Source organism: Triticum dicoccoides, chromosome 7B (assembly GCF_002162155.2).
Source record: "Triticum dicoccoides isolate Atlit2015 ecotype Zavitan chromosome 7B, WEW_v2.0, whole genome shotgun sequence".
In the NCBI taxonomy this organism is placed as follows: domain Eukaryota; kingdom Viridiplantae; phylum Streptophyta; class Magnoliopsida; order Poales; family Poaceae; genus Triticum; species Triticum dicoccoides.
In genome coordinates, this window is record NC_041393.1 from 222,991,849 (window position 1) to 223,009,436 (window position 17,588).

At 43.3% G+C, this 17,588-nt stretch overlaps 3 protein-coding genes across 3 annotated transcripts; all 3 read left to right on the top strand.

Annotated features, from left to right (window-relative positions):
* The first annotated feature begins 927 nt into the window (after positions 1 to 927).
* LOC119341568 (replication factor A protein 1-like) lies at positions 928 to 12,355 on the top strand. Its single transcript, XM_037613441.1, has 15 exons — positions 928 to 1,182; positions 1,285 to 1,329; positions 8,396 to 8,548; positions 8,627 to 8,900; positions 8,988 to 9,090; positions 9,172 to 9,302; positions 9,389 to 9,470; positions 9,556 to 9,688; positions 9,774 to 9,931; positions 10,010 to 10,454; positions 10,527 to 10,588; positions 10,671 to 10,854; positions 10,948 to 11,021; positions 11,791 to 11,892; positions 11,988 to 12,355. Exons 3-14 carry the CDS (start codon positions 8,396 to 8,398, stop codon positions 11,840 to 11,842), a joined length of 1,851 nt encoding a protein of 616 aa, XP_037469338.1. The 5' UTR covers positions 928 to 1,182; positions 1,285 to 1,329; the 3' UTR covers positions 11,843 to 11,892; positions 11,988 to 12,355.
* On the top strand, positions 2,179 to 6,346 carry LOC119341569. The gene is made up of 4 exons (XM_037613442.1): positions 2,179 to 3,269; positions 3,370 to 3,468; positions 3,553 to 3,624; positions 3,708 to 6,346. The coding sequence occupies exons 1-4, from the start codon at positions 3,110 to 3,112 to the stop codon at positions 4,694 to 4,696; spliced, it is 1,320 nt and encodes a 439-aa protein (XP_037469339.1). The 5' UTR covers positions 2,179 to 3,109; the 3' UTR covers positions 4,697 to 6,346.
* A 1,663-nt stretch (positions 12,356 to 14,018) lies between the features above and the next one.
* On the top strand, positions 14,019 to 17,275 carry LOC119338832. The gene is made up of 5 exons (XM_037611053.1): positions 14,019 to 14,182; positions 14,314 to 14,382; positions 14,852 to 15,570; positions 16,082 to 16,207; positions 16,694 to 17,275. The coding sequence occupies exons 3-5, from the start codon at positions 14,884 to 14,886 to the stop codon at positions 17,273 to 17,275; spliced, it is 1,395 nt and encodes a 464-aa protein (XP_037466950.1). The 5' UTR covers positions 14,019 to 14,182; positions 14,314 to 14,382; positions 14,852 to 14,883.
* Positions 17,276 to 17,588: the final 313 nt, after the last annotated feature.

The following is a 17,588-nucleotide window of genomic DNA, read 5'->3' on the forward strand; positions in this document are numbered from 1 at the left end:
ATGCTACAGCACCCCAACATAAAAACAAAGCATATGGCAATGATCTACAGGAGATGCTTTACAAAAGAGGAACACTGAGCTACGGCTCATTCACATCATAACAGGTTCAAACAAGCATGGAGAAATGCAATATTTTAACAAGCTGGACATGGCATAAACAGCAGCACGAAGCAATGTTCAGAGCAAGTTATAGACATGATACAGGAACTTATAATAGCAAACTAAGGCATGGCATGAATCTACTCAAAGCCTAGATCAAAAGTCCCTTACTGACCATAAGCCAAAAAGGATCAGAAAATATGATGGCACCCACGTAAACATAGCAAGTTTCGATAACAGATTTCAGCAAACAAGCATGGCATTGAACATATAAAGCCTCCTAGAGTACCCGCTAAACCAGCGCCATCGCGGTTTGAAATTGATCCTGCGCGTTCGATTGGCCTCGCTGGCTGCGGTAACAGTAGTTCTTGTCGGGCTGGTAAAGATCCCGCCGCTCGTTTTCCTGTACGTCCGGCGATAGGCACAGGAGCAGCTGACGAGTGGGCAACGCTTGCGCGTGGGGCAGCGTTGCAGCGACACGCTCGGTGCGTGTTTCGGTCCATGGAAAGTAGGGGTGGGTCGATGGTGGGCTGTGCCCGGTGGATCATGGGCTGTCAGGATTTTTTTTACCGTCCTCCTACGCACCCGCCAGCGGCGTCTCCGCTTCACCCGCGACTGGCCCCATATGTCAGTCTCATGTGTGCGCCCTGATCTGGTCGTTGTTGTTCCTGTGGGTGGCTCCGCTCGGCCCGTTGGGTAAAAGAGAGTTTTCATCCTTTGCGTGCTGCTACGCGGGCTTGCCTGCCCTTCTCTCGCTGGAGGTGGTCCCTTCTTATCCTTGGTCCCACGCGTCGGGCGGTTTGGGTTTCTTCTTAGGTATATGTAAAAGTTACAGCGCGTGGGAGAAGCGTTCTTGACCGGGTTCGTGGTTTCCTTCTGCTCTCCCCTGCCTCTCTGCCTCCTGTCTTGTCCCACTTCCCTCCGCCTGCGCCTCTTCTCCTTGCTCTCGTCCGCCATCCAGCCGCCATTGTCGCTCGTTCTTGTTGTTCATCGGTCATCAGCGGCTCGCTTGTTGTCTGCTTACCCCGTCGTCGGCTTGTTTCGGCATGGCTCCTCGCACTGCTGCTGTTGCGTTTGGTTAGGGTGGGTTTCTTGTTCAATTTGGTCGATTTCTGCTGCTCTCATCGTAGATTAATGTGTTCTGACTTGTTCTTGTGTGTTCCTTCCCCATTCTTTTATTTACAGGGATGCTGCATCTACTTGTGCGTGTTCTTCTTCCTTCTTTCTGAGGTGAGGTTCTCCCCTGCTTTACAACTGCTTGATGAAATGCGTGGCTGGGTTTTCCCCGGTTTGAGATCAATCTTTTGTTTCCCAAGCCATGGATGAGTGTTTGTCAGGTTAGATCTGTTCTGTGATGCGTTGGTTGTTTTGTTTCCTAGCCCTAGCTAGGGATTGGCTCTGTTAATTTACATGGACGAGTGCCTGCCATGTTTGATCTGAAGTGTGATGCTTTGGTTGTTGTCGTTCCTATATCGACGGATTGGCCCTATTATTTTAGGTATGTTTTGGTTGCGCTCTTGTCTTCGTCTCCGTTGTGGTTATGTCTAGGTTGGCATGGGGTCTGTTGCAGGTGATTTCTGCTTTTGTTTCTTCCTCGGTTGTCTAGGCTTTAATGCTCCTGTGCGTCTGGCCTGTGCATGTGGTTTAATGCTTGTGCCTTTCTGAATGGAGCTTGTTGCTGTAATTCTTTGTCTGCTGCTGGTAGGCATGTGTGTGCTCAGGTTGCCACTGTTCTTTGTCTGCTGCTGGTAGGCATGTGTGTGCTCAGATTGCCATTGTTCTTTGTCTTTCTTCTTCCATCCTGTTTAGTCTAGACCCTACTTTGTTTGCTGGAGAGTAAAGATATTGCAAAGGGCTGCTCGTTGGGAGGCGAGCCCATAGGCTTGTGCGCATTTGCTTATGTTCGTTCGTTTTTTTGGTGTGTTGTAGGTCTTCCTCTGTGACGTTTGGCTGCGTGGTTGCCTGGTTTTCTCGCCCACCGGTTCGCCAGATTTGTGTTGTGGGTCAGCTCACGTGACGCCTCTCGCTCCGTCTTCCAGCTTGGCAAGGTTTCGCCTCCTTCCCTGGCTTTTGCTTTACTACATTCCTTTAGAATTTAGTCTTTTAATTGGTTCTAATCATGCGTGTTACGTGCATTGTGTGGTTCTGTGCTTTTATTTACTATTGTTTATTGTTCATTGTTCCTTGTGGCTCTCTTCCTTGTTTGCTCTCGGGTGCTGTTTCTTGCTTATAATTCGGTCAGTCTTTTTCATGTCCAGGATGCCTGCTATGGTATCCTTTGTTTTGCCGATCCTAGAAACTGTCATGGCTCATTATGAACTTCCTCCTCCTACCTATCTGTGTGAGGTCGATGGGAATGGCGATGTCCTTGCTGGGGTAGAGGTTGAGGTTCCTGGGGATGGTGTGTTTGAGATGCCACAGAGAGTTTTCTTTTGGAGTCCTGCGTGTCTGGGTTCTGCAGAGGCGTATGAACGGGCTGCTCTTCAGGCAATTAGTTTTTTGCAGGGACTGTATGGATTTGTAGTTAGAGATTACAACTATGATTGTGTTGTTGTCTATAGGAATTATGGAAACGCCGCGGTCGCTGTTGCTGCATCAGCTGTTCGCTATGCAGCTTATTTAGAGAGGATTCTTGCTTGCACGCGCTCGTCCGCCGCAGACCCATCTAGAAGAGTGTTCCGTGCCCTGGCCCGGCCGCCTGCAAATCTAGCGTTGCTGTACTCAAGCCTCCTAGCATCTGTTTCCTTTATTTAGTCAGTTTGGGTTGTTGTTATTGTTCCATTGTCTTGTTTAATTGATGGTAATATTGTCCTCACCGTCCTTGGGTTTGGTTCATAAATTTGAATTCTGTTGCCATGTCGATATCGTTGTCTTTTATGTTTTATAAACTGGGCTTGTCTTGTTTAATTTCCACCAAGCCAGCTTCAATATTTTCTGGGTGTTTGTTTTCTTTTTTGTTGCAGCACTATGTTGTGTATTTTCTCGTGCTCTTAGTCCCTTTGCTCGTGGTATGGCTCCGCGTCGGGCTGTTCCCTCACGTTCTGTTGCTCCTTTGGGGAGGCCTCCTGCTTCGGGGCGTGCGGTTGCCCCGCGCAGGGCTGCTCGTGCTGCTGCTGCATTGCCTGCTGTCCCGGCCAGCTCTGCCATTCCCCTTGTTCGGAAGAGGAAGCGTATGTTCCATTCCGCTTGTCCACCTCTGAATTCAATTGGATGAGTTTTAGTAGCCAGCATTTGGTTCCTTAGCATTCTCTCTCTTTTTTATATCCATAGGAGATGGCTTCTTTCCTTTCCTATCTTCTGTTGAGACTGCACGGAATCGTAAGAGGTGCAAGTTCTTGTTGAAAAGACTACGCGCTCATAACAAGGGTGGTCAGTTCGTATTTCCTGTAGTTGTTCATAGCTTTCTTCCTTTTTGTTATCTGGCATGTTAGTGTCTTCTTATGGTCTGCACAGAGCATACCCTTGCGTCGCCTCTGCATCCTGATTGGGTTGGGTTTTCTCTTGACGAAGTGGGCATACTTAAAGGTATGCCTGTGTGCTGTTATCAGCCATGTTGCTTTCTGCCTTCCCGGTGTCATTTGTCCTTACTAGATACGGTTCTCCTACAGCTTTTTATCCAAAAAGGTCATACTATGGAGGTCCAGACTACCGATGCAACCGCTGCCAGGCTAGCTTTTGGTGGCGCGAGAGGGTTAAGTCACAGTCTGCTATCACCAAAAGACGAGTGGCCTACAACAACTGTTGTAAGGCTGGGAAGGTCTTCGTTAAACCCTTTGAAAAACCACCTTCGTTCTTAGCAGATCTGCTTGATTATAAAGGCCCGCCCCGCAGCTTAAAGTTTATTAAGCAAATACGCCAGTACAATTGCCTGTTTGCTTTTACATCTATGGGGGCAAAAATTAACCGATCTATAAACGATGGTGGAGGTCCAAAGATTTTTAAAATTAATGGTCAAGTTTGTCATCGTATAGGATCGCTGCTTCCAAATGAGGGTGATTCTCCCAAATATGCAGAGTTATACATACATGACAGAGAAAATGAGGTTAGCAATAGGATCCAGGCCTTAAGTCAGCAGAATGAAACTGGCGCTGGGTTAGATAAGGAGATTGTGAAGGGTCTTATGCAGATGCTTGATGCAAATAATTCTTTGGTCAAAAAATTCCGTATGGCCAGCGAGATATTGAAAAATAATAAACATGAGGTGATTTCAATAAGGCTTATAGCTCCTAGAGAAAATGATAGCGCACAGTTTAATTTGCCTGCAACTGATGAGCTAGCAGCTTTGGTTTATGGTGAGTTTACATTGGAGGCGCCATGTAGAGACCTGATAATACGCACTAAAGCAGATCATCTTTGTCGTATTTCCTCTTTAGATACTACTTACATGCCTTTGCAATATCCTTTGTTGTTCCCGTACGGTGAACGTGGCTTTCAGCTCGGTGTGCGCTATATTGATTCTGATAGTGATGACCCAAACAAGAGGGTTAAAATGACCATGCAAGACTTCTATTGCTTCTGCTCGCATTATAAACCAGAACAACATAATCCATATCTATGTTGTGGTCTGTTGTCATCACAGGCTGCTATTGATTTCTGAGCCTGCATCGATGAATGCCGGCTCAATTTCATTCTTAAGTGTAACAATGATATGCGGGCTGAGAATCTTCAGGGTGTTGTCGATGCGGTAGGACAGGGTATGGTTGGTGGGTCCGAGGTTGGGAAGAAGAATATTATGCCGTCGGCTTACACTGGTGGTCGCCGGTATATGTATGAAAAATTTCAAGATGCTATTGCTGTCTCACGGGTTCATGGGTCGCCGGATGTCTTCACAACTTTCACGTGTAACCCAAAGTGGGAACAAATCCTTGACTCTGTTGATCCTGGGCAAACAGCGATGGATAGGGCTGACATTGCTGTTAGGGTGTACCACATGAAACTTGTGCAGTACCTTCATCGAATTAAAAAAGGGAATGCCTTTGGTCCTGTAGTTGCTGGTACTGCCCCTTGCAATCCTCTTTCAATTCCCTTCTCCTCCTTTTATTTACTACTTACTGTTTCTTCCGCCTTTTCCTCCTATTTTCAGTCTTGCACACTATTGAGTTTCAGAAGAGGGGGTTGCCGCATGCACACATACTTGTTTGGCAAAAGAAGGACGATGATAGGGTCGTCACACCAGCCCTTATAAATTCTTATATCTCAGCTGAGATCCCTGATCCTGTACAGGATCCTTTGGGATATGCTCTTGTTGCTGAGTTCATGATGCACGGCCCCTGTGGCGTTGATGGTCCAAAATGCCCTTGCATGAAAAAGGGCTTTTGCTCAAAAAAAATTCCAAAACCATTTCAGGATGAAACTTCCATTGATGAAAGTGGGTTCCCCTTATATAGGCGGCCTGACAATGGACGTTTCGTAATGAAGAACAATGTCAGGCTTGATAATAGACATGTGATCCCCTATAACATGCTTATATTAAAAAAATGGCAGGCACATATTAATGTTGAATGGTGTAACAAAACATATGTTATCAAATATCTATATAAATATGTTACCAAAGGACCAGATAAGTCCAAAACCCTGTTTGAGAACCTTAGGCGTGATGGGGACCAGGATGTTGATGAGATTAAAGAGTACAGAGAGTGTCGTTATATAGTTGATTATGATTCTTTTTGGAGGGTTTACGGCTATGATATACACGACAAAACACCGTCTGTTGAGAGATTGCCTGTCCATCTCCTGAACATGCACATCATGCGCTTTCGTACACATGCTACTCTGAGTTCGGTGATTAGTGATGCCTGGCTCCAAAAAACAATGCTAACTGAATGGTTTGTGGCAAACAGGGTTCACCCTGCTGCTAGGTCCTTAACTTACTGTGATTTCCCAACTAGGTGGTCTTGGGTAGCTGAGGACAAGAGATGGAAAACTAGGACAAGGAGCGATAGAATTGGTAGAATATACTCTGTGCATCCAGCGACCGGAGAGCTTTTCTATTTTAGAATGCTCCTTATGATTGTCAAAGGTGCAACGTGCTATGAGGATGTTAGGACTTACAATGGCATTGTATACTCAACGTTCAAAGAAGCATGTGGAGCAAGAGGGTTGCTTGGTGATGACATGGAGTGGTATACTGCTTTTGACGAAGCTGTTAAATGGGGTATGGGAAACCAATTGCGCCAGCTGTTCGTTACTATGATCCTTCACTGTGCTGTCAATGATGAAGTTGTTTTCTTTGAAAAATACGAGATTTACTTAGCTGATGATATTAGGTACAGAATTCAGAAGTCGAAGAATAATTTCACATATGTTGTTCCTCCTGTTGAGTTAAGAGACATTCTACTTGATGAATTAGCTGTTATATTTGCTAAGAATAGTGCATGCATCCTAGATCACAAACTACCCTTAAAATCTGCATACGATGATGCTTCTGTGCAAAATGATATGCTTTCTGATGCGCTAGATGTTGATGTTGTTAGTCTTTTAAAAAAGGCAGAGGTGATGTATAATAGATTGAATAGAGACCAATTGCATGCTTTCTCTGCTATAATTGATCGTGTCAAATCTAGAAAACCTGGTTTTTTCTTTGTCTCTGGATATGGTGGTACTGGAAAAACATTCCTTTGGAATGCACTTGATGCTTATCTTAGAGGTAGTAAGAGGGTGGTGCTGTCGGTTGCATCCTTAGGGGTTGCTGCCTTGCTTTTGCCTGCTGGCAGAACAGCGCATTCTAGGTTCAAAATCCCTATTGATTTTCCTGATTATGGCAATTGTGAAATTAAGAGGTCTACCATGCTCTCCACTCTAATTGAAGCGTCTGATCTTATTATATGGGATGAGGCATTGATGTCCCATCGGAAATGCTTTGAGGCCCTGGACCGGTCATTCCGTGATGTCCTGTCGGCTAACGATCCTGCCTTAGCTAAAGTTCCTTTCGGTGGCAAGATTATTGTGCTAGGTGGAGACCTTAGGCAAATATTACCAGTCATTGAGGGTGGATCTCGAGCACAGATTCTTGCTGCTGCAATCACTAACTCTCCTCTTTGGAATATTGTTGAAGTTCTACACCTAAACATTAACATGCGTTTGACTGCGCACACAGATGATCCGGTGCTCCAGTCTGAAGTGGCTGACTTTGCTGAGTGGGTTCTCAGTTTAGGTGATGGCACAGCACCTGCTGTTGCCCGTGAGGGGGAATCAGATCCATCAAGGATAACTATCCCTGATGAACTTTTAGTACATGCTGATGGTGATAAAATTGATGCTATTGTTCAGGCTGTATACAAAGAAATCCCTACTAGGTACTCTAATGTTGATTATCTAAAAGAAAGAGCAATCCTAACACCAACGAACGAAACTGCTGAAAAAATCAATGAGCATGTTTTGTCTTTAGTGCCTACCAGTGAGAGAGAGTACCTAAGTTGTGATACTATAGGGAATTCATCTGATGCGGTTCGCAATCAAGATGCTTTCTACCCTGTCGAATACTTGAATGGGATTAAGGTCAATAACTTTCCGTACCATAGGTTAGTACTAAAGGTAGGCGTTCCCATCATGCTCTTGAGAAATCTAAACCAATCGACAGGCTTATGTAATGGCACAAGTCTTATAATCACAAAGCTTGCTGATAAGGTTATTGAGGCGATTGTCATGACTGGTTCAAACATAGGCGACGTTGTCTTAATTCCGAGGATAGGGTTGACCTCCAAAGATCCTAAATGGCCTTTCACTTTGCATCGTCGACAGTTCCCTGTTAGAGTGTCCTATGCAATGACTATTAACAAAAGTCAAGGGCAGACTCTTTCAAATGTTGGTTTGTACTTGGATACACCCGTGTTCACGCATGGGCAGCTCTATGTCGCGGTGTCTCGTGTTACTTCAAAGAAATCACTAAAGATCTTGATGAAAGGAGAGGATGACGAGCCTGCTTCTCAGACAAGGAACATCGTGTTCCCTGAGATATTCCGTTCCATTCGCTAGGCGGTATTAGTAACACCCTGTAATATATAACCAATGAATTTGCTTAGGTATGTTTTTGTGGTTTCTATATTCTTCCTGCAATAGAACCGGGTTTTTTGCATATTTGCCGCTTCTTTTGCCCTATCTGCCATGTCCTCCAATTTCCTGCATCAAAAAAACTTTTGCGCGCGTGTGTGATGCTTCCTTTGCCTGCTTGCTCACATCGATTTGATTCCCTTCTACCTTCCAGCTGATCAAGTGAGTTCATGTGAATAGTATCTTTAGACTTGCTCTTTCTTTCTCTGTCTCTCCTTGTTTTCTCACCTCTGCTTGTATACTGCAGATGTCGGGCCAGAGGATGAGCCTTCTCTCCCAGATCAATGACAGAGAGATGTTCTGGAATGCTAAGGTTCTGGTGTCCCGCATCTGGCACTACCGAGGTGGGACCGATGAAGGTGCCATTATGCATATTGACATTGTGGTGCTTGACAAAGAGGTTTGTTTTGTACTGCAAAATCTATGCTCATGTTGCTAATTCTAGCCTGCGCCCCTAAATTCTAATGTAAATGTGTAGGGAACCCACATGTATGGCCGGATCCCTACTGAGCCAGCTATCCGCCTGCAAGATGTCTTGCGGGAAGGCAGTGTTTATCTAATGAAGAGGTTCATGTGCAAACCATCAAAGCCCACTTACAGGGCTGTTGACAGCCCATTTATGATGCAGTTCACTCGCTTTACTACTGTTGATCCTGTGGTGGATGATGAAGAAGATTTCCCATACTGCACTTACAGCCTTATGACCTTCTCGGATATCCCAATACCAGGCCCACACACTCCTCACTTTATCGGTTAGTCGTTCGATGCTGTCCTCATGTATGCCCTACTTACTCTTGCTCTTCCATTAAATTATCTTACATTTTCTTTGCTATTTACAGATGTGATTGGCCGAATTATTGTTGTCACAAACATTGTTGTTGTACACTCACAGCATCAAGCTGGTCCTTCAGATACCAGGACTCTGGTTCTCCAGGATCAAATGTGAGCCCCTTGTTTATTTTTCCTTTGTTTTGCTTTTCTTCTGCCCTTTCCTTCTATTTACTCGCTCCTGCTGGCTTGTAGCGGAAATGAAATCAGCCTTGTTCTCTGGGGTGCTCGAGCCCATGAGTTCGAGGCAGAAGAGGTCCGTGCTGCAAGTGAATCCACAGCTGTCATTGCTATCTTTGTAGGAACACTGCCAAAAGCATACCGAGGTGATTGTTTGATCTATAACTCACTTAGCCCGTTGTTCAATCTGTCGGTTTGATGCACATTTTCCCTTGTCTGTGTGTCTCGATAGGTATTAAAGGCCTGAGTGGTAGCTCTGCATGCCGCTGGTACATTGACGAGGACCTGCCAGAGATGAATGCCTTTCGTGCTAGGTATTTCCTCTTTCTATGTGGTTGTCGGTCGTCGAGATTTATAGATCTATTCTGATTCGGTCACAATTAACCATTTTTAATCCAGCCTTGCAGAAGGGCTTCCTGCCGTCACTGCTCACATCCCAGGAGAACAAGTGATTGTTCCAGCACCTGTTCGCGAACCTCCCGTTGAACTGAGTGTTCAGGAGCTGCTTGCCCTTGACCCATTTGACAACTTGGTACCTCCTCTCCTTACTTCTTCTATACCTTTCCCTTTTCTTTTTAGCATCCTCTCACTATACTTGTGTTCATCATTAAATGCAGAAGAAACAGTTTATCGTCAAGGTTACTATCACAGGCTTGGGCTCTGACAACCGCTGGTGGTTCCTCTCATGCCGGAAATGCCATAAAACAGCCTACACCTCCGGAAGGCAGTACCGTTGCTCAGACTATGGCTGTTCTTCTATCATAGCAGATCCTTCGTGAGTGCCTTTCCCTCATAGTCTATTTTGGTTTGTCTACTGGGTTGATTCTGAGTCCATTTGCCTTGCAATGTCTAGATACTGCGTGTGCACTTTCGGAAGCGATGGCGCAAATGAAGCAGAATTTATGTTCTTTGATAGGGCTGCAAAACAAGTTATTGGCAAGCCACTCATGACTTTGATTCACCGCAAGTACCCAGGTTTTACAAGTGCGCTTGATCTTGCTCAGATAGGAGGTTCTGATGTAGGTTTGCCTGTTGAAATTTCCCGCCTTGTTACCCAGAAGTATAGGCTGGTCGTTTCTATCTCCAACAAGAGTTTTCAGCCTGCAAGCACCCAGCTGTCCTTCCAAGTTGGCAGAATTGATGAAACCTTTAAGCCTGACCTTGTACCCTTTGCATTTGTTGGTGCATCATCTGCCTCTGGAGCATCGTCTTCTGCTGAGGGCTCAGACATGACAGTGCCCATTCCCACCTCTTTCTCTATAGGATCGTCTATACTCGTTGTGCTACCTCTCGATGAGGTATATATGCTGCTGGTTTCCTCTCTCAAGTTCTCTTTCACCCGTTTAATGCTTGTGTTGTTTCTTTGCCAGATGAACACTCCTATATCTGCATTCAAAGGAAAAGGACATGCTATTGTGCCTAAAACACCCAGGTATCAATCCTCCATTTCTCCTAGCATACATTCTAAAAATACTTCTTCTTTGCCTACGACTGATGTTTTTCCTTTTTTGCAGCCGGTCCCCATGCCCAAAAAGTGCTCGCCGCAAGCTTTTTATTGGTCCCCCTAAGTCTAAGGGCACTGAACTACCTGCCTCCGTTAGCAACGTTACTGCCCAGGCTAGAAAGGTTGTCGCAGTTACCCAAAATGAAGAGATTGCCGCCGCTGGAAATGTTGTTCAGCCTACACCCATGCCAACTGTTAGTGCCTGTACTTAATATGCAAACATCATTCTTATTCTGCACAAATTATGCTTGATGTGCAATAATCTGTGTTGGCACCAATCTGTACAGGTTGGACAGGAGACTGAAACCACAACTGCTGAGGATCCAAAGATCATCGTTCCTGACCCCTCTAAGGCCAAGAGGTAAAGGCTCATGAACTGTTACATTCAGCTACTTCCGCGCCTATGACAAAGACATCGACTTTACTCCTGTCTTGCTCTGCCTTTTATGAAACAAACTAGGTTGTGATATTAGATTATGGAATATCTCCTGGTTTAGTATATGCGCATGGTCTGTGCTCTTTCTAATATAGTTCTAGGGTCCAGTTACCATTGTATTTGCTGCTTTGTCATATCTCTTAAGAAGCTGGTACATACTATTTTGTTGCCAGTTTGCTCCCTTTTCTGTGGCTCATTGGTATATGCAGATTAGTTATCTGGGCACAACAAATATTATCAACTTTTCACTGTTTTGTTGTTCATTGATTCACTGTAAGCTAGACGCCTATACAGTTATACTAGGTTTTGATTTAGTAATCCAGTGGGTCTTTTGTTCTTTTAGATGAAAACCACCTCTCTATATGCATCTTGACTATATTTTCTTCTTCGCTGATGCATGCGATGCTATTTGATCAGGCATTTCTTTGTACACCTGCTATTTCCACATTCATGAGAGGCTCAATAAAACATCCTTTTAGCTTCAGCATTTTATATATGTTCTCAGTTATTTTTCCTTGCACGTCCATGCAAGATAATTAGCCATAAAGCTGGTTTTCTGCTTATTTATGTTCTCCAATTCACGTGTCTAATCTTTAAATCCATGTTGTTTCTACGACATTCTATGGGTCTAGACTTTCTTGCGAAGACAAGATTATTAATATTTCTTTTATTTTTGCCAATTGATCAAATTCAGGACAAACAACCCTACCAAGGGTGCTGGCGTCCCAAAGAAACCGAAGCAGTAGTTCTTTCATGGAGTGGTCGTTCCATGTTGTAATCTAAATATGTACATACGGTAAGACTAACATCTCTTCAATTCCATCTATTCTACATCCATGATGCATGGTATGTCGCAATATGATAATAACTGTGATTACTCTTCTTTCTCAGGGTTTCTTCTATGTTCTGCTTGCTTATCAAGTAAAGTCTACGATGGACGGATGTCGTGCTGAACAGACCTTCTCAACTGTACTGCATCACAGCAGCGGTTTGGCCATCGGGTTTGAAGATCGTCGACTTAGTGCGCTTTTGGGCATGCACTGGATTTACTTTTGTGCGGCTTTATAAGACAGGGCTTTGACACCTGTAGAATTGTGTCAAACCACTGTCATGGCAACTCCTTTATTTACGTCCTCGAACAAAGCATCATGCGTTGTAAATATCGCCGTTAGCTCTTCCTGTCTGAACTCCTTGTGACAACTATCCACTGTAAATACCGCTGGATCATGCTGCTGCTCTAAGTCCTCTTGTTGTTCTTATGTTGTGTGCTTCTTCTTATGTCTTATATTTACTGCTACCCTTGCTAACATAATGGCCCTTGTCCTTCGCTGATTTATCTGCCGAGCTAAACATCATGTTCATTCCTGTTGGTTAACTGTTCCAGATGACCACTCAAGATGTTCTTTGTGTATGTTTGAATATCGATAAGAACTCGCCACCTAATCAGGATTATGAATCACCAGTTAAACTTATTGTTTCAATATCATTCATTCTTTGGCTTTCTCCTGATGCTGTATGGTTGCTTTCTGCAAAGGGATCCTACGAATTTAGTTTCCTATCATCCTAAGCCTTTAGTTGTGTCTATGAGTCGTCTGTGAGCCGCCTTCCGCTGCTGTGTGCTTTATATCTGGGATATTTGCTGCTGGACAAAGCATATTATGTGCTTTCTGTTTTCATTTTTATTTTTTACTGGTTTTTCAGTATTTGCATACAGGTGAACTAATAATTCATTCACCAGCTCTAGACTTTTCCCATGTATGAAACATTGGGAAAGAAGGTTTTATACCAACTCGCTAATTTATGCGGCTCTTTGCTTCCCATTATCTGCTCAATGGTCTTACGACAAAATAAATCTTAGATTTCTAATCAAGGCCCTGGTTTACAGTCAAAGTTGAATTCTGCCCTTCAAATAGCAACAGCTGCCAAAATATTATATGTACTTTATTTTAAATTCCAAATTGCCATTGTGCGTTCAAAATTTGTTTACACATAAAAAAACTATTTTTTATTTGAACGCAGGTTGAAAATTTATTGGCAACTTGAAAACTTTTTCATTATTCTCAGGAAGTACTCTCTTTGCGAAAGGTTAACAATTAAAAGTTTTCCCTGTTCCAAAATGGTTCATAAATTAAGAAATTTTGCTTCTTCTTATAAGTGTTCAAAATTCAACAGTTGTTCATTGCTGTGAATAGTTGCCCGTAATTTTTAAAAATGACCCTGCTTTCCCATCGTTTGTTCGCAAATTCAACAAATGTTCGTGCTTTCCTATTTTCTAAATTTCCTTCCTTTCTACCATAAAGTGATCGTCATTTCAGAAAAATGTTTCTGTTTTTCAATGTGCTGCATATAGGCATGCCCAGCACTTCCTACCTGCTAAAGTTATCTCTTATTATTTTTTTCCTTCTTACTTTATTTTTTTGTGTTCTGTGCTCGTCTATATTCCACGGAGAGTTAGTTCATCTTCTGACGGTCCTCCTATTCAAATCCCAATGTTCGCCCATTTGACCATTCTTATAATGACTTTCTAAAATTTTAAAATTATTAATATTGTACTCAGAAATTATCTGTATCTGCCCGAAGAAAAACACATTTTGCCTATCCACAAAAAATCGTACACACCTGTTTTTTTATAGTGGCATCATTGATCTATAAAATCAAAATCGAATGATAGTGTTCATATATACTACTCCTGTGAAATGTTCTGCATTTTATAATTTCGAATGCCTACTAAAAGGAAAATGCATTCCGCCTATGTTTTCCCGGCCTGCCTTTTTCTGCTTCTTCTCCTTGCTGAGTCCCTTGTTTGAGAGTGCCCCTTTTCTCCTATGGCCCATCGGCCTTTTTCCAGGGCCGACCCGCCGGCCCTCTCTCTTAGCTGGTCACACGCACCAAACCCTATCTTCTCTTCCTTGGATTCGTCTGCTCACCCCATCCCCCTGCCCCCTCTCCCCGTCCACCTTACCTCCTTCTGCTCTCTCTCCTTATCTGCTTACAGCTGCTTTACGTTGGATGCTTGTCCAAACGCACCAGATCCCTGGATAGCCACATCCTCTAACGAGTCTCCGCAGTGCTCTACTATTTGCCAGGTGCGCCTCCTCCTCTCCAGATCCATTACTCTAACATCGTTGTTGCCAACGGCATGTGTTCATGCTGCGCAAATCTACCTCCCTCTCTTTTGTTTTTTTGCCTTTGACCACCCATGATTTGTACTTCTCAGGTGTGCAGTCTATTTGGGTCTTCCAAAAAAACGGCCAGGAGATCCTAGAGGCACGGCCCCGGACTGAAGGTATATTCCTCTGCTTCCAGATCCACATCCAGCTGTTTCTTTAATTCATGCGTATGAAGACATTTTCATTCCTTTCTATATAGTTTGATATATATTCCTGTGCTGTCATATATCTATGAATGATGTACTCTCATAACGGCAGCAAAATATATAATTTACTGTCCTTTATTAATTGATTCTAAAATATTCAGCTTGTTTTCTTTCTTCTAATTTAACTTCAACTTAACAAGCTACGTTGTCAGTGCCTATGCTTTACCTATACTCTTTAAAAACCTGTATTTCCTGTCCCTATGAATATTTACCCATTCATAGACTAATATCACTGATTGCCTCTGTTCATAGCCTCATGATATTATAGCATTGTTTCATGATGCACTTAGTAAAGCGCTTTTAGATCCTTACTGCATGTCGATTTGAGACTTTGATCTTCATTATTCTTACCGCGCATTGTATTTATGCCTTATGCCAGCCACCCTGAACCTATATTTTGAAACCATCCTCATGGAATTGGTCGAGCTACGCACGACATCTTTGGCTGAGGCAATGTTTGACAAGCTTGAGCTCCCAAGACCAGTTTACCATGTGCATATGCTTGAGCAAGGCGGATATAGGGCACAGATTGAGTTTCACCGTACCAGAGAGCATTATGATGCTTCCGCACGCCGGACTAAATTGTTGAGCCATACATGTGTTAGCGGAGAGGCAGCAATGGATCAGGCAGCCGATCAAGCAATTACATACATGGAAAATAATGAAAACAAGGTTCTTTTTGATTATAACTACTATCGGCTGCAACAAGAAAAACAATCTTGTGCAAGGCTTTCAGATACCTTGTCAGAGAGAACGGAAGAAGTCAACCAGCGCAACCAGACCATCATACAGATGACTAAAGAGGCGTCCAATTATCTGGAAGAAGTGCATGCTGCATCAGACAAGATCCATGGTCTTGCTGCCACTGCCTTAGACCCTGCTGCCAGCCTGTCTCTTTCCACTCTAAAACAAACTATTTTGGCGATTCAAGATTCACTTGTTGCTCTTCAAAGCACTACCGCCGCTGCACGTGCCTCCCTAGAGGAAAAGGGCATGTACTCAGAGGATGATGTGGCTCAACCAACCTACGATGGGCTTTCTGATGAAGAGACCGATGAAGATTGCCATCAAGACATGGATGATGACTACGCTCACTATGTGCGATCCCCATGAGCACTGTCTAAGCCCTACTAAGCTGATCAGCAAGTGAAGCTTTCTATATATAGCTTCATGATGACAATGCTCACTGTGTCCGATCCCCATGAGTGTCATATTGAGCCTGCTAAACTGTCTCTTTGCCATGTGAAGCTGTGTATGTATGGCTTCACCGCTAGGAAGCGTCTCTCTGTCTGCTGTGTTTAGTCTCCTAGGTTGCTTAAATAAGATGCGAAGCTATCTACTCATAGCTTTGGCCTAGAAATCTTTATCCTTTCTGAACTTGACTCTGGTCATGTATAAGTATGAAGTCTGTGTTGACGTGTTAAGACAATGTTATTTATCTATGCTACGCCTTTGCTTTTATCCACTGTGATTCTTCTTTTCAGTATCTTCGCTATAAACATACATTCATTTGCTTTAACCTTGCAAGGCCAAATCAATGAACATTTGCTAGCATAATATACATATAACTATTTGCCCTTTTTACTCAATTCTCCTTGTTCATTAGCAGATCAAAAACATACCTCTTCAATCTCAGATCAAAAATCTCACAATGGAAGACATGGACATTGGCATCGTCTGTGACGACGGTTCCCCAGGATCAACAACATCAAGGACAGCAACGCCTGCGCCCAATGTAATCTTCTAATCACCAGTTGTAGTTCATTCATTGTTCTTTATAAACTTGGTTTTCAGTTTTGCTCCATCGCCGGCTTATTTGCCTTGCTTCTGTATTCTTGGAAGAGTGAATAAAAGATACATGCATAATCGTGGAAATTGGTCTTCCAGAACTCATCCTGATTGTTTTGAATGAGGTGATGTTGTAGTAAACATATTTGTTTCCTGGACAATATTTTCCTCATGTGTTGCATTCTGGAAAGGGTGTCTTTGGTCAGTTTTCTGTTCTTTCATTGTTTCAATTGTGTGACTCTACACATGTATCCTCACAATTAGTGGCGCCTACAAGAATGGAAGGCCTACCTGTAACTTTTCTTATGTAGTTAAATAAAACAACTCAGGGCCTCACACTCAATCAAACTACCATTCCCAATTGAAATCCTCATTTGTCGATTCAACTATTATTTTGTCAGACAGAAATTTTACCCTTACTTTGCTTGCACAGGAGAATGACTATCTGATAGTAATTCCTTATGCCCACATATTCGCCCTGATGCTGAAAGCTCTAAAGTTACCCCCTGCAACTTACTATCACAAGATATGCCCAGGCGGAAAGAATCGTGTGACGGTTACTTTCATTTCTTCTTTGGAATTGCTCGATGATGCACTTGTTCCAAGTTCTCTGTCAGGTGCAATCTTAGATAGCTATGAAGATGTTGAAGACAGTGCTGCTATTGAAGCTATTAGATACATGGAAAATGCATATGGCAAAGAAATGAGGGACTACCACTACACTCATGTCAAGAAGCTTGAAAATCAAGTGACACACCTGGTCAAATGGTTGGTTGCATCAAATAAAACAATCAAGAAGCTGCGCAAAACATGCTACTACGCTGTTAGGTATATGAGCTCATATTCTGCCCAAATAGAAAACACAACGACTGCTCGGCATTTGAAAGGGCGGGATAGCACCAAGGGAGTTATGAAAACAGCGCTGGCAAGCATTGAAGGGCTGACGCAGAGGCTACGCTACATTGCTATGAAGTTTGAGCAGCACCTCGCAGCAACCAGAAATAGTTTCTGGTGAGCTTTGGTCAATGTGTCTTGAACAGCATGCTTCTGTGGTTACTAAATCAGGCACCTTTTGTTTCATATCGATCAGACCAGGATCTTTCGCATTTTGGCGCACTCCAAGCAAGATATGTGTACGCTTTAGTCTTCACTTGCTGCCTCTATGCTGAAAAGTAGTGTATGATATAGTCTACGATCTTTAAACTTTGTTGTTATCTCTGTACTCAGAAGCGGGTTATCATCGCTTACTGTATATATGTGAAGGCCTCACCTTTAGATTATATTGTTCTCTCTGTAGTCAAAAGCGGGTTTTCACCGCTTATTCTATA